Below are 16,343 nucleotides of genomic sequence, written 5' to 3' on the forward strand. Positions count from 1 at the left end.
AGAAAGGCCTCCCTTATGAAGCCTCCAGGCCCTGCCAGCTGCTGGACACAGGCAGAAGGTCTGGGTGCTGGAAGAGATGAAATCATAGGGCAGAGGCAGCCCTCCATACTGTCGGGGGACATCAGTCAATCAGGACACCCTACTGTATTTGATTCAAATGAGAAATTTTTAGTGTGTAAATCCATTAAGTGGGGAGTAGGAGGAATGGGTCAGGGAAGGGACTACTATGACAATAAAAGAGGAAGTGGTCACTCTGTACCAGGACTTGGTGCGGAAAGGAGGTAAAGTCATATGCATGATACCCTCTCAGTTTTATAAACTATAGTCCTAAGAGGAAAAAAGAAAGGGGAAATTAATTTAATCAAACTTTAAGTCACCAAATTTGTTTTAGATCTATACATCCTGGACCATGTGGCAGCATGCAGCCATGTGACACGTCAGTATTTTATTTTAGTGTCAGCCCAGGAGTATCACAGGAAATATGATGGAAAAGTTACATAAAAATCCATCTAGCTCAGTGAGGCAGATGGGGCATTAGAGGGAAACTGGGAGCATTGGTGGAGAGAAGAAGACACTGGTGAGGGATGTATTTTGGAACATTTTATGCCTATAATTAAATCATTAACACATGTATAATTCTTTAATTTATGACAATTCCATTAAAAACTAAGATTTTATAATTGGTAATTGAAAGTTACAGTTCATAGGACTCTGGGGCCAGAGGGGTTCAGAATCACAGAAGATTCACACACTGTCTCCTGCTGTCCTCAATGCCCCCGTGGCCACCTGCAGCTTCCCATCCCTCAGGGACACTCACTTGAAAAAGCCAAATATGCCCAGACGATACTGAATTGTCACCACCAGCACATCTTCATAGACAGCTAGGGCAGAGCCATCAAAGATGGAGGCCGAGCCTGTCTCAAAAGAGCCGCCTGGAATCCACACCATGACCTGAGATGGGAGAGGAGACCGCAGATCAGCTTGCTGACACTCCCAAGCCCTGACCCCCACAAACACCACTGTTTTTCTTTAGAGAAGTAGAAAAGAATGTTCTCTAGCGTCTCTCAGTGGCTTTACAGGGTTTTTTCTCTTCAGAAGAAAGTTCAAGATTGAGCTGTTAGACTCTGTTCCCAAGTCTCTGAGTTTGATTTCCAGCTTGGACTCAGACTAAGTGGCAAATCACTTAACTTATCTGAACCTTGTTTTTCTACTCTGTTAAATGTGAAGAATGAAAACATGTCACTTCAGAGGTGGGTCTGAGATCAAACAAGTTCATATGCTCAAGTTCATAGAGCAAGGTGGGTCCCCTTTATGGGCATGGGAACGGTGATGAAAAATTACTGAGACCTCCAAACAGAGAAGATCAGCCATGTATTAGCCAAGGCTATTCGCACTAGTTCTGATCTTAAGGGTCCTATGGACAGAGAGGAGAGAATGAAAAGGAAAAAGAAGTGTTGAAACTCGATGAGAAAGGTGGGCCCAGGAGACTAGAATGTGACCAGCATGATCTTATCCTCTTCCGAAGCCTTTTAACAAAGGTCTTCCTTTCTCTTTTTAAAGTGAGATCAGGACTACAGCACTAAGTCAGGAAAAGAGAAGAGGGGACAAGATAGCAGCAGAATCTGTTCCACTTTTTGTTCAACATGGAGCCAAACATGTGGGCTCCACACGCAGTGCTGCTTCTCTTAGAATAAATCTGGTAACACTGAGCACAGGGCTGCTCAGTCCAAGCATTTCATTAGGTGTTGCTGTGATAATACAGTTAGCCTCCGGCTGCAATAGCAAGAGGGAAAGAGGATGAGGGGAGGGGAGCCTGTGGCTGCAAGTCCATGATGAAACTCAAGTTTTGCAGTCACTCACATGGAACCTTTTGAAGACTTAGATGCAATCCTTAACTGTTTCATAACAAGTCAAATTATTAGAGAATGCAAGGGGCCTTTTAGAAAATGTCTCTTTTTCTCAAGCAATTAAAGATCTGAATCCTTTGAAACAAAATCTTTCCTAAAAGTTTGCAGACTATTAAAGATCCAGCAGGGCAAACAGAAGCAAAATCAAAACGGGATGGTGAAGTCACTGCCACATACTGAGGCCAATGGAAAGATGAAAGGAATTTGCCATTGCAATGAGTTTGTAAAATATTACTCGTGAGCCAGAGGTGTGGCGCAGTGGTAGGGCATTTGCCTTGCACAAGGCTAAGCCAGGAAGGACTGTGGTTCGAAGCCCAAGTGTCCCATATGGTCCCTCAAAGCCTGGGGTGATATCTGAGCTCATAACCAGGAGTAACCCCTGAGCTTCACCGGATGTGGCCCCAAAACAATAAACAAAAAAAGTCACTCATGTGTCCAGTGATTACATTGTCCTCTGACCCAATAGGAGACTAGATCAGATTCCAACATCCAACCACCCTGCCCCGGGCCTATCTCAGGACCCTCTTCACCACTAAGTTCCCAGCACCCAGGAGAACTCACTGGGAACTTGGTGCCAGAGTCAGCATGTGCGGGTGTGTAGATGTTGAGGTACAAGCAATCCTCAGACACCTCCAATTTGGGGTAACGCATCTTGACTATTTTCTCATCTGAGACAAGCCATTCTGAGTTCTGGTAGCACCTGAGAAGGAGAGATCCTGTCAGCGGCTGTCAGCCATCTTGTTCGGGAAGGGCCATCTCACATGATCTGGCCTGGACCTGAGCAGAAGAGGCAAAGGGAGCTGATGCTTGCCAAGTCTGACCTGCGCTGTGTACCAGGAGAAACACAAATGGAAGAAAAAAAAACTCTCTGACAGGCTCCACACTGTGTAGAGTGACTGTGCCATTGACCCCCAGAACCTACCCAGGTCTACAACCATGAGCCATAATCTAGATACTCACATAAAGACACACCGACTCCACAATTCCTCATATTTGAGAGTGCAAACATGAGGCTGCTGATCAAGGGCTTTCAACAGGAAGTTCCCTTTTGTGAGTCCTCAGAAAATTAATAAAGCATATTACCAGGCCTCAGCCATTTCTTATTCCCATCATACATATACTATGATTTAGGAACCTTCCTGGATTATTGTGGAATGGAGGGACCTTCCTGGACTATTGAAGCTATCGTGGAATCAAAAGAGAGAAACTTCCAGAAGCTTCTCAGGAAGCTCTACAAGTCATGGACAAGAGGTCGTCCGTGTAACGTTTGCAACTTTTGACTATCCTCAACTATTCACTGCACACAAAGCCTAGGCTGGTTGACTGCTGGAACTGAAGCCCCACTTGGTAGAGTGAGGGCAGGGTCCCCGATCTTGCCCAGTGTGATAGGGAGAGCTGCTTTGAATTCACCCATGAAAGCACCTTTGGAGCTAAGATTGGGCAAGTCGGTAATAGGGATTCCGAGGCCTGAGTGTCCTTCAGATCCCCCAGCGAGCTAGCAGTTCACAGAGCATATAAGGGCGAAAGAACGCCCACCGAGCCCTGCCATCCCTCCCCACCTCACTCCCAGGGCACCCAGCAGGTGGGCACCCGCCGTGCTTACAGCTTAGGGTAGGTCCTAGCGTCTCGCACATCCTTCCAGGCCAACGCAGGTCTGGGTTTTGCAAATCGTTGGAGACCCACTGGGGGTGCGGCGAAGGGGACTCCAAGGAACACGTTGGCTAATGTGGTAGAGCCCAGCACAGTGACCTGCTTGCCTCGGATCCATCCCAGGCTGGAGTTTCTCAGCGGAGACTTAAGAGCCCCTGGCTCAAAGGGACCTGTGAGAAAGGCAGCAATGAGAAGCCGCTAGCTGGACGCGCCCCCTGGAAGACTTTCTTCCTCTGCCCAAGCAGCAGCCATCTGGAGGCCTCTCCTCCAGGGATCCGCATCCACTCTTCCAGCCGGCTTCAAGCACCATCTTCCCTTCTCCAGGGATCCTGGTACCAGGCTCCCATATTCTCCCAGTTCACTGGCCTCACAAAAGCTCTTGCACTCTGCCCAGGGCCACACACAATTCTCGACCCTAGCCTTCCACCCTCAGATGGTTTTCACTACTGGCACTTCCATGCATCTCTTCTTTGACAACTGGCTTTCCCTCTTTTCCTGGGAGCTACTTCTAACTGAACACCGGCATTTCAAGCTCTACGTATTTCAAGGCCTCCTCAGCAACCACAGCCCAGGAGTGTGGCATTGAGAGGGAGGCCTATGCTTGGCGTGCCCATGAGCACAAACACAGAAATGATAGCCCCATGGCAGGGAAGCTGCCTGCCATCAGCTCCTCCACCTTCCAGCCCGGAGGATGAGCCTTCAGTTTCTACACAAAATAAGGTGCCTTGAGGGGTTCAGTGGCAGAGAGCAGGAACTCTGGTGTGTTAGCGACCTATTGTCCTTTCAACACTGTAAGTCTCCCCCCCACACACACACACACACACCATGGCAGTCAACAATGCAACCGACAGGATTACCTTACCCCACTTCCCCAACTTCCCGGGTCCCTGGTACTCTCCAGCATCCCTTCACTCTCTGCGGAGCAAAAACAATGCAGAGACTATGCCTTCTGTGCTCTCGGCTCAAAGAGATTGACTCCAAGGCAAATATATGGCTCCGTAGACCCCCAGAGATCCTCAAGTATATGTGGTTTATATCCACCCATGCAAAACTCCCCAGATAAAATAAAACCCCCCTATCCCATCTCCAGAGGACCCTCCGCCCAGTCTGGCTTGGTATCTCACCCTCAGTGGCAGCTGCAAGGACCCAAACAGTCCAAAGGAGGGTCAGGTCTGGGTGACAGCTCCCCCTGATCATCTGGCCGGCCTGCCTGGCTCCCCAGATGCCGCGTTCACACTGGGCTGCTAGGACACAGATCTGAGCTAGACGGGACTTCTGGTCAGCAGGCAAATGTAGACAAGGAATGGTGACACTGGCACCAGCTCAATTTTTTTTTTTGGAGAAAAATTGGCCAAACAAGACTTTCCTGTTCTGATTTACATAAGGAGAAGCTGATGATTAACTCCAAAGGGGGGACAGACAGACTTTGGACACATAGGATAGCAGAAGGAGAAAAAAATATTTGGGATCTAGGAAGTGAGAGAATTCAAGTTCAACTGCTGATCTGTGTCAGGACAGCAACCTATAAAGTAGCTTAGGAGAGATGAGAGACAGATGATGACTGTGATCTTCCCATCCCCATTAAGCATGTAATTTTTTTAATTTTTATTTTGCTAAGGCAGTAGGCCAAAACAGAAACCAATGATTTTCACATGGGGAATCAGTTTGTTTGGTTTTTTTTTTTTTAAGTGCAATGTTGCAGCTTGAGCCGTAGTACAGCAGGTAGAGCTTTTATCTTGTACACTGCTGACCAAGGTTCCATCCCTGGCACCATTAGGAGTGATCTATAATCACAGAATCAGAAGTAGGCCCATGGGTTTGGCCCAAAAAAATAAACAAGAAAATGCATTGGTACAATGTGGGCCCAACATAGTATATCTACTACTCATCCTGGTTGTGGATGAGGTCGCTGCTATTCTGATCCACACCCTGGCAAGGGATGAGGTGAAAGGCACAGACAGGTAATATTACTAATATTACTAAAAGTAGTTCTGGAGGGGCTGGAGCTATGGCACAAGAGATAGGGCATCTGCCTTGCATGTGCTAAACTAGGACGGACTGCGGTTCAATCCAGTGTCCCATATGGTACCCCAAGCCAGGAGCAATTTCTGAGCACATAGCGTCACTGGGTATGGCCCAAAAACCAAAATAATAATAATAATATTTCTTGAGGGGCCTGTCCTCAGCAGTGCTCCCTCCCTCAGGAAACCATGCAGAGATGCAGCTAGTCATGCATGATCTGGACCAATACCCAGAGCACCTCCATCTGACCCCCCATAGGGTTGCAACCTCACTTGGGACAGATGAATGGCCAAGGATGGGACTTTCCAATTATTTGAGGCTGGGCTGGCAAAAGCATCCTCCTACCCAGGACCTGGCAGACCAGGTTAGTAGATTTGAAACATAGCAGTCTAATACATGAAACCTCCTGAAAGGCACAAAGGAAACACAAGCAGGTTTTATGCACCTGCTGAATATAGAACTCAGTGCAACAAGCAGGGCATATCTTCCCAGCTGATGGCAAGGGGCTGCAGGGTGTAATTTGCTTAATGTTCTAGAAATTTTTGCACATTTTCAGTCCTCTAGTGAATAATAATATCTCCTTTACCCCTCCTGCTCCAGTGCCAGTTTCATTTCTGACATGCGACTGACAGTGCCAGGTATTAGGGAAAGAGTCATGTGAATATCTGGGTCTGAATTCAGCAGAAAGCATATGCAGTTCAAATTAACCTTGAATTTTCCTCATATGGCTCCTAAAATGCAGAGAACATCCAGTAGTCTCTGTGGATGACGTGAGCTAAAAACTCTGGACTGGGGGTAAGGAAGAAAGAGAAAGCCATTGACTGAAAACTCAACTGTTCCAACTACCCATCTAGTTCCAGGAGGTAAAAGATGGATGAAGCAGCAATTTCTTTTTTTTTTTTTTTTTTTTTTTTTGGTTTTTGGGTCACACCCGGCAGTGCTCAGGGGTTACTCCTGGCTGTGTGCTCAGAAATAGCTCCTGGCAGGCACGGGGGACCATATGGGACACCGGGATTCGAACCAACCACCTTTGGTCCTGGATCGGCTGCTTGCAAGGCAAACACCGCTGTGCTATCTCTCCGGGCCGAAGCAGCAATTTCTAACATGTTTTCAACTTGCCTAGAGGGTTTATAAATATAGGCTTAAAATTACATGCACAAATATTTTAATAGGCATTTATAAACATGGTTGCGTTGAGTAGGTCTAAGCACCAAGAGCCCTTTAGAGATAAAGAAAAAAAAAACCCGTGCAGCTCTGGCCCATGAAGTAGTTGAATGTAGGACTTCATCTTGCTTGCTAAAGTCACCCACATATTATTCTTTTCAGGGCTGCCAAGCACAATGTGTTTTGTTCTCCTGCCTTTTTATGTAGGCACACTGTAGTACAGACTCTTACTCGTGGCCTTGAGAACCTTTCTGGGTTTTATCATGGTTTTCTCACCAAATCAAATGTATCCTTGAATGAAATATTTCTTTCCTCTGGGTTTTACTGTCCTTATCCTATACAATTATCATGCAGATACTTTAGAATTATAAATTCCAGAGTCCCAAGTGTGACAGAGCTTTGTAGACCTGCTTGCCTAGGCACAAAAGCACAGAGCAGGGTGGGGAGACAGGAAAGTGTCCCATTTAAGGCAGCTGAGTGGCTCTGAGAGCATGTCTGCAGGTTCCTCCCAATAACATCTTTAGCGGCATCTTATTTCTACAGCTTGGAGGTTTCTGGACTATCTTTCCTTCTATTCCTGTCTAGTTGCTTCCAGAAAGATCTTCCTGCTTTATGTCTTTGCTCCTTTGTTCAATCAGAGGTAAAAGTTGTTCTCTACAGCTACACGTTCAGCAGTGTACACAGTGCTTTCACAGGTACAATCACACACAGACTATCACATACTATCACACCACACACATATATGCACAGGCACATGTGTGTATGCACACACTATTTAAGCATCTTTCTTCTTCAGTTCTTATACTTTAAGGTGCAGTTCGACTGCCATGACTCCTAAACTTCCCTATATTCTCCTGAATGTACCCATGCTCTGCTTTCTAGTCCCCCCCTGTCTACCTTTCAGCTGTGCACACACATGTCTTCCCTGAAAGTCTGTTTTATAGATGAAGATAGAGCTACCTAGCTTTTCTGTTTCCTTGAGGTCCCCCACTCCTCTTGAATCCTCTAGTTTCATCACTTCCACTACTAATTTGCCCCTTGATTTCTTGCTATTTTTTAAATAGAATTTTTTTTTTTTTGGATTTTGGGCCACACCCGGCGTTGCTCAGGGGTTACTCCTGGCTGTCTGCTCAGAAATAGCTCCTGGCAGGCACGGGGACCATATGGGACACCGGGATTCGAACCAACCACCTCTGGTCCTGGATCGGCTGCTTGCAAGGCAAACACCGCTGTGCTATCTCTCCGGGCCCTTTTAAATAGAATTTGGTAAGTTGTTTATGATAAAATAAATTCTTATAAATAATTTTTTTTGGGTTTTTGGGCCACACCCGGTGATGCTCAGGGGTTACTCCTGGCTATGCTCATATGGGACACGGGGGGGGGGGGGAATCGAACCGCAGTCCGTCCTAGGCTAGCGCTGGCAAGGCAGACACCTTACCTCTAGCGCCACCGCCTGGCCCCATAAATAAATTCTTAATAAGGCTAATACAGTGGTGATGTTATAATGTTTTGACATTTGGGGGCCGGGAATCACTAGTGACATACCTAGTGGTGCTCAGGACCTCCTTCTAACTTGGTGCTCCAGGGTCCTATATGGAGATGGTTGGGGCCCCTTATGGTACCTGGGATCAAACCTGTAACATGTACCCCAACCCACTATCTGTTTTGAATAGAATAAAAGCAGTCTGTTTTCCATTTCTAGCTCATAAAATCCGTTTCCCTGACAACCAGGATGTCAAAGTAGCTTGATATATATAGTGTAGACCAGAATTTCTCATCATGGGCCATACAACTTCCCTAAAGTTCTCTACAATATTCTAAGATATCCCAGTCACAGTCACATCAATTGGGGGCTGAGTATGAGACTGGGGGCAATTGGTAAGATAGGGGGGTTACATCAATAAAATCAGATGGAAGGAGGCCATACAAGGTTGAGAAACACTGATTTCGAGAGTACCAAACCCAAGAGCAGAGAAGGAACAAAGGGGAACCTGCTCCTTTTGCACAGTTGATCTTGGGATTCAAAAGGAGAAAAGTCAGGTAAGGGGAAGTCATAGGCAGTGCTCAAGTCCCCTTTTCAGAGGTGCACCAAACACACTGGTCTCAAGGCAGTCTGGAAACATTAGGACCACACTGCCCTCCCCACAACCCCAGGGATCCAGGTTAGGATTTTAACAATGGGACAGGGCAGTCTTAATGCCCTATTTCCCTGACTCTGTCCTTGCACTGAAAGATTGTTGATCTTAAAGAGCACTCTCAGGGGTTGAGGATCTATCTGTCTTGGAGCAGCTGTAGAGTACAGGAAACTTCAGGGCCCTGAGAGCAAAGGGGAATCACAGTGTGACTTGAGTGCTGAGTGCCCAGGGTGCATTCACAGGTTCTGAGAAAGTCAAAGTTCTCACCATGTTGAAATTCTATTTCTACCCATCTGCATAGTACAGAGGGCTGGGTAGCAAGCAAGATGGCATAGGATGGGGAGATTTCCTTAGTAAGTGGAACCAACTCCCTCTGCTCTCCCGCCCATGAAATCAGTTACTACACCCCAACTTGTGCAGCTAGATACAAGCCCACAGTGTAGCACACAGTGGGTGGGAAGAAAATCTGAGGAGCTACTCATTTATTTGAAGAACCTTCTGTTAGTTTTAAAAAAGAAACAACCCTTTAAATGATGGCATAGGACTCAGTCCCAGACTGAACTCAAAGTAATTATCTACCATTTAGTAGGGGGCGAGGTGTTCTTCTCTTTGTTAAAAGGGGGAAATTAAAGAGCATTCTTTTATATATATCTGAGACTTTTTATATATACCTGAGACTATTACCAAGTTGAATCAATAGTTTCTAGAAAATCAGAACTAAAATGGAACTATAATTTCCCAATGGTAAATAAAACCTCTATTTATTCTTCCTTCAGGTAAGTCCTCTGATGATTTCAGGTGATCCCTAATTTTCAGGACCTACATTTGGGAGACTCTAAAATGCCATGAAACAATGATGCTAGCTATTACTTATGGTATGCCCTCTAGATATCAGACCCTGGGTGAAATGCTTGATAGCTACTATCCAAAATTGAAATGTTGTTTTTTCTTTTTTTAACCCTCTAGGATTTTAGGATTGTTTTATTGTTTGTTTTGGGGTCACACTCATGGAACTCAGAATTTACTCCTGGCTCTGTACTCAGGATCACTCTTTTATTTTTGGTTTTTGATTTTTGGGCCATACCTGGTGACGCTCAGGGGTTATCGCTCCTAGCTTGGGGGACCATATAGGACACCAGAGGATCAAACTAAGGGATCACTCTTGATGGGCTTAGAAGACATATTGAAAGCTAAGGATGGACTCTGATTCAGCTGCACGCAAGGTAAGCACCCTACTCCCTACGCCCACGCTGTCGGGAACAGAGAGTGAAAAAGGAAGAGCCACAGGCAGGTCAAGGAGGGATTAAATTTGCAACTGCTGGGCTATGAAATAGCACATCATCTGAGTGCCCACAGGGCAGCTCCTCTGGGAACCAGGCCACCTGTTACACAGACCAACAGCCTGGGAACCCGGAGGCCACTGGTCTTAATGGGCCCTCTCTGTCCTACTCGAGGGCTCTGTTGAAGCTCTCTTTGATGTGGCATGAGCAAATCTCAAAGCGGGCTTGGTGCAAGCCTGTATGTGCTCATCACTCCCACTTTCCGTGGGTGCCAGAAGCTCACCACTAGGTTTCTGTGGTCCTTGAAGGCCTGAAGGTATCATTAAATAGTTCATCTAGGGTTGGTAATAGCTGCAGGACAGAGGAAAGGGGTGGAATCTAGTGAGTGAACTGAGTTACTAGGCAATGCTCACCCTGCAGGGATCCTGGAGTGGAACTCTGAGATCTTCTTTTTTCTTTTTTTCTTTTTTTTTGGTTTTTGGGTCTCACCTGGCTGTGCTCAGGGGTTACTCCTGGCTCCATGCTCAGAAATTGCTCCTGGCAAGCACGGGGAACCATATGGGACACCGGGATTCGAACCGATGACCTTCTGCATGAAAGGCAAATGCCTTACCTCCATGCTATCTCTCCGGCCCCGAGATCTTCTTTTTTCAAAACCACTTTCTATCATTTAATATACACACTTCAACCGGAAGTTCTTAACTTTTCCCACAGGCTCCTTCCTGCCTTTTAGGTGAATGCCGCTGTTTACTTCACCATTGCTTCACTGCTGCTTCCCATCACTGTAAATTTTGCTATATCTCATCCCAGTGTCCCCATTTACTGCACCCATCACAGAAACCTCACTGCATCTATAATTACACCCATCATTGCATCCATCACTACATACATCATTGAGTCCATCACTACATCCTTCATCACATCCATCACAGCACCCACCACTTCACCCAGAATTGCATCCATCATTGGACCCTTCACTGCACCGGTCACTGAATACAGTTTTTGCTAATTATTTTCTCTCCTTAAAAGTTTAGTGTTGACTTCTTTACCTGACAAAATACTACTTGTATTTCAAGATCACACAAATATATTGTCTTTTCCATGCAGACATCTGGTTCTCGGTTGATAGGGTCATTTTCTTCTCTTCTGTATATTTCAGTAATGCCTCTTTTGTTCTATTTGCAAAACCCAAACCTTGTCCTACAGCAGAATGGGCCACAGAAGGTTGATGGCGTGACTCATTTCCTGTTCCCATAACCTCAGCCCAAACTGATTTAAAGTGTAGCTGCAGGGACATTTCTGGGCCATTCAGTTTCTCTTCCTACTGGCAGAAATCCCTTAAAACATGTGTGGACCACTTGACTTACTGCTCTCTGCTGGTTAGTCACAAAAGTTCCCTCTCTCTTTGTTCTAGTGAGGCAGGAATCACAAGACAGTTAAAATCCTGGGAGAAGCCTTTCACAAGAGGGGTCTGAGTCCTGGGGAAGAGACTCTCCTGACTCTGCAGGGATCCTGTACACTGCCCAGGGAGGCTGGCCATGCTAGAGATGTTGAACTCTCATTACACACAACAGTCCCAGCAATCCACTCTTCTTTCCTCCTACCCTCCCCAACTCATACTTTGTTCTCAAGCCTAGTCTATTGTCCTTCACTGTGGTTCCTGAACTGGATCACTCATTCACTAGTGTGACAGCACCCCTTGATGAAGATGTTCTCTTGTGGGCTGGAATGAATTCCAGTCTAGGAGGCTCTTCTGAGATAGGCAACAACCAGAGATAGGGACAATGAGCATCTGAAGGCACGCAATTTGGACTGGTTTTCGTTAATTGTCTTAGAATCCTTGAAGAAAATTACACAGCATGTGAAAGTGGAAGATAGCTTTGCATCTTGGGACCATCATCAGAGCATGCTGAAAATTAGAGCCACAATTTTCCCATCAAAGGGAGAGCTCCACAGTAGAGGTTGAATGTCAGAGATCTCTTATGCTCAAGTGAGAGTGCAGAAAAGGGATGATTGGAACGTGGTGTGCAAGCAACTGAATAAATGCCTTTAAGAAATCTCCAAACTGGTAGGAGTTATCACTCCTTACTAAAGAAGAGTAGGCTGGATTTGTGAAATATGTCTCACCTGAACATTCTTTCCCCCATCAAGATTATTCTACTCCAGTCATTGTTCCAGACCACTAATTAGAACTGAATCTCAGCAGTGTCCAAACAAGGAAATACTAGAAACAATAACAAAATGGAATTTAAAAAAGTCAAATATGTAATATATAAACAAATAACTTTTAAGAAAAAAAATATGTTAGGAAAACATACTTTGAGAGGAATGAAATTAAAAAACAACATAGCATACCCTATGGGGTTTAGTGAAAGCAACACTCAAGAGAAAAGTTGGTTGCTGTAAATTCCTACAATTTAAAAAAGAAGAAAGATCCGGGCCCGGAGAGATAGCACAGTGGCATTTGCCTTGCAAGCAGCCGTTCCAGGACCATAGGTGGTTGGTTCGAATCCCGGTGTCCCATTTGGTTCCCCCGTGCCTGCCAGGAGCTATTTCTGAGCAGATAGCCAGGAGTAACCCCTGAGCATTGCCGGGTGTGGCCGAAAAACCAAAAAAACAAAAAAGAAGAAAGATCCCAAACAAATAAGCCAAGTACTCACTTAAAGAATTTTGGGGAGGAGCCAGAGAGATAGCATGGAGGTAAGGTGTTTGCCTTTCATGCAAAAGGTCATTGGTTCAAATCCTGGCGTCCCATATGGTCCCCCGTTGCCTGCCAAGAAATATTTCTAAGCAGATAGCCAAGAGTAACCCCTGAGCGCTGCTGGGTATGGCCCAAAAACAAACAAACAAACAAACAAAAAAAAAGAATTTTGGGGAAAAAAAGGAGCAAATTAAATCTAAATCAAGCTGAAGTAAGTAATCATATTTGAAATGGTATAAACAAAAGAGATTTTTTAAATTTTTTATTTAAACAAATGTATTACATACATGATTGTGTTTGAGTTTCAGTCATGTAAAGAACACTACCTATCACCAGTGCAACATTCCCATCACCAATGTCCCAAGTCTCCCTCCTCCCCACCCAACCCCCTCCTGTACTCTAGACAGGCTTTCTATTTCCCTCGTACATTCTTATTATTAGGATAGTTAGAAACTTAGTTATTTCTCTAACTAAACTCATCCACATTTGTGGTGAGCTTCATGAGGTGAGCTGGAACTTCCAGCTCTTTTCTCTTTTGTGTCTGAAAGTTATTATTGCAAGAATGTCTTTCATTTTTCTTAAAACCCATAGATGAGTGAGACAATTCTGCATCTTTCTTTCTCTCTCTCTGACTTATTTCACTCAGCATAATAGATTCCATGTACATCCATGTATAGGAAAACTTTATGAGTTCATCTCTCCTGACAGCTGCATAATATTCCATTGTGTATATGTACCACAGTTTCTTTAGCCATTCATCTGTTGAAGGGTGTCTTGGCTGTTTCCAGAGTCTTGCTATGGTAAATAGTGCTGCAATGAATATAGGTGTAAGGAAGGGGTTTTTGTGTTGTATTTTTGTGTTCCTAGGGTATATTCCTAGGAGTGGTATAGCTGGATCATATGGGAGCTCAATTTCCAGTTTTTGGAGGAATCTCCATATTGCTTTCCATAAAGGTTGAACTAGATGGCATTCCCACCAGCAGTGGATAAGAGTTCCTTTCTCTCCACATACCCGCCAACACTGCTCGTTCTCATTCTTTGTGATGTGTGCCAATCTCTTGGGTGTGAGGTGGTACCTCATAGTTGTTTTGATTTGCATCTCCCTGATGATTAGTGATGTGGAGCATTTTTTCATGTGTCTTTTGGCCATTTGTATTTCTTCTTTGTCAAAGTGTCTATCCATTTCTTCTCCCCATTTTTTTTTTATGGGATTAGATGTTTTTTTCTTGTAAATGTCTGTCAGTGCCTTGTATATTTTGGAGATTAGCCCCTTGTCTGATGGGTATTGGGCAAATAGTTTCTCCCACTCAGTGGGGGACTCTTGTATCTGGGCACTATTTCTTTTGAGGTGCAGAAGCTTCTCAGTTTAATATATTCCCATCTGTTATAATCTCTGCTTTCACTTGATTGGAGAGTGCAGTTTCCTCTTTGAAGATGCCTTTAGTCTCAATGTTCTGGAGTGTTTTACCTATGTGTTGTTCTATATATCTTATGGTTTCGGGTCTGATATTGAGGTCTTTCATCCATTTGGATTTAACCTTCATACATGATGTTAGCTGGGGGCCTAAGTTCAATTTTTTGCAAGTGGCTAGCCAGTTGTGCCAACACCACTTGATGAAGAGGCTTTCTTTGCTCCATTTAGGATTTCTTGCTCCTTTATAAAAAATTAGGTGATTGTATGTCTGGAGAACATTCTCTGTGTATTTAAGCCTATTCCACTGATCTGAGGGCCTGTCTTTATTCCAATACCATGCTGTTTTGATAACTATTGCTTTGTAGTACAGTTTAAAGTTAGGGAAAGTAATTCCTCCCATATTCTTTTTCCCAATGATTGCTTTAGCTATTCTAGGGTGTTTATTGTTCCAAGAGATTTTTTTTAATTAAAGAGAAGCAAAGAATCCAACAGCTGGTACAACATTAACAAAACTTCCTAGACTAAACTCCATAATAAAAGAGGGTTTCTATGACCCAATTTGCAGATGTTTTTCAGGATGAAAGAAAATAATACAAAGGTATTATGGGGTTCAAAGATATACATATATATAATGATTTATAAAATAGTACAAAGAGGATAAAGAGAATTATTCTGTATTAAATTTCTCTTATTACAAAGTTATAAAATACTTAACTAATGTAAAAATAGCAAAGAAGAAATAACAATAGATGAACTGGTGAAAGAATATATAAGCAATAACAAGATGGTAGACTTAACTATCTTAGCAAATAAATTTAAGTAAAGAGACTAAGCACTACAATTTCAAATAACAAATTTTAAGATGTTCAGTACAGTAGAGTTCAAGATAATAGATATTATCATCAAGAAAGAGGATCCTTTTTTAGTGATGGAAATACAATATAATAATCAGAAAGAGCAAACCTAGACATATGTACATAACCGATAGAACAATAAGATACATGAAACGAAAAATTAACTAAAAATGGAAAGTAGTACTATTATAGTCAAAAGTCTTAACATAGCTCTCTCTAGCTTATGAAATAGGAAAAAATAAGAAAGACAAAAATAAGAGAGATTCATTGCAGATTAACTGACACACACTACAGTTAACAACTGCAGATTATGCTTTTCTGTTTGTTTTGTTTGGGGAGGGGCACATCTGATTGTGTTCAAGGCTTACCTCTGATTCTGTACTCAGGGATCACTTCTGGCAGGTCTGGAGAACTTATGTGGTCAACTTTATGCAAGACAAAAAGCACTCTACCTCCAGGTTATATATTCTATTTTTAGGCACACCTGAAACATTTATAGTCATAGCTCATATACTGGGCCCAATATACATTTTAATAAATTAAAAATTATTAAAATAATAGTGTATTCTCTAATACCAGTGTATGAAATGTATGCATAAAATAATTAGAAGTTTAAAAACACTTAAAAACTAGAAAATATGCTTCCAAATTAGGTTGAAAAAAAAATGACAAGAAAATTAGTCAATAGATTTGGGGATCATGGTGAACTTTTAGCTAATGAAACTTGATTGACACCATCTGAAGAAGTTTGGTTACTCAGTTGAGACTGTTGTTGATAAATTGGCATTCACAAATGTGTTTAATGAAAAGAATTCATCTTTGATAGACACATCCTTATAAACAGTGATTAACAATGATTTTTAATTTGCAAAATTGTATTCATTGAAGCAAACTGCCATCGATCAACTGATAAGTTTATAAGGAATTCTGGGTAGGGAAATTGGTGGAAAAGGAATGGGCACTTGGTGGTAATGAGGTGTGGTAATTATATATAAAAATCATATATTAATGTTCTAAAACATCTGAAGATGTTTCCTTAACTACAACTATAATAAAATAAACAAAACAAATTCTTGTGTCTACTTTTATCAGAATAATCTCTATGTTGTTTGTTAAGAACATGTTTATTTTCAATATGGAAAAAATTTAAATTTTCTATTAACAAAAATATTTTAAATAAAATAAATTTTAGTGGTAATAAGCATATTAGAATATC

The 16,343-nt window shown here is 43.1% G+C and overlaps 1 protein-coding gene across 1 annotated transcript in view; it reads right to left on the reverse strand.

Annotated features, from left to right (window-relative positions):
* The window catches only part of CES5A (carboxylesterase 5A), a 69,095-nt gene that overhangs the window by 31,280 nt on the left and 21,472 nt on the right, over positions 1–16,343 (reverse strand). The window contains exons 4-8 of the mRNA XM_049787401.1: positions 10,328–10,468; positions 4,682–4,798; positions 3,511–3,727; positions 2,469–2,607; positions 818–951 (exon numbers count right to left, since the gene is read on the reverse strand). Of these exons, the coding sequence (XP_049643358.1) occupies positions 818–951; positions 2,469–2,607; positions 3,511–3,727; positions 4,682–4,798; positions 10,328–10,468 (748 nt within the window). The remainder of the gene's footprint in view (positions 1–817; positions 952–2,468; positions 2,608–3,510; positions 3,728–4,681; positions 4,799–10,327; positions 10,469–16,343) is intronic.

This window comes from Suncus etruscus, chromosome 14, assembly GCF_024139225.1.
Source record: "Suncus etruscus isolate mSunEtr1 chromosome 14, mSunEtr1.pri.cur, whole genome shotgun sequence".
Classification (NCBI taxonomy): Eukaryota; Metazoa; Chordata; class Mammalia; order Eulipotyphla; family Soricidae; genus Suncus; species Suncus etruscus.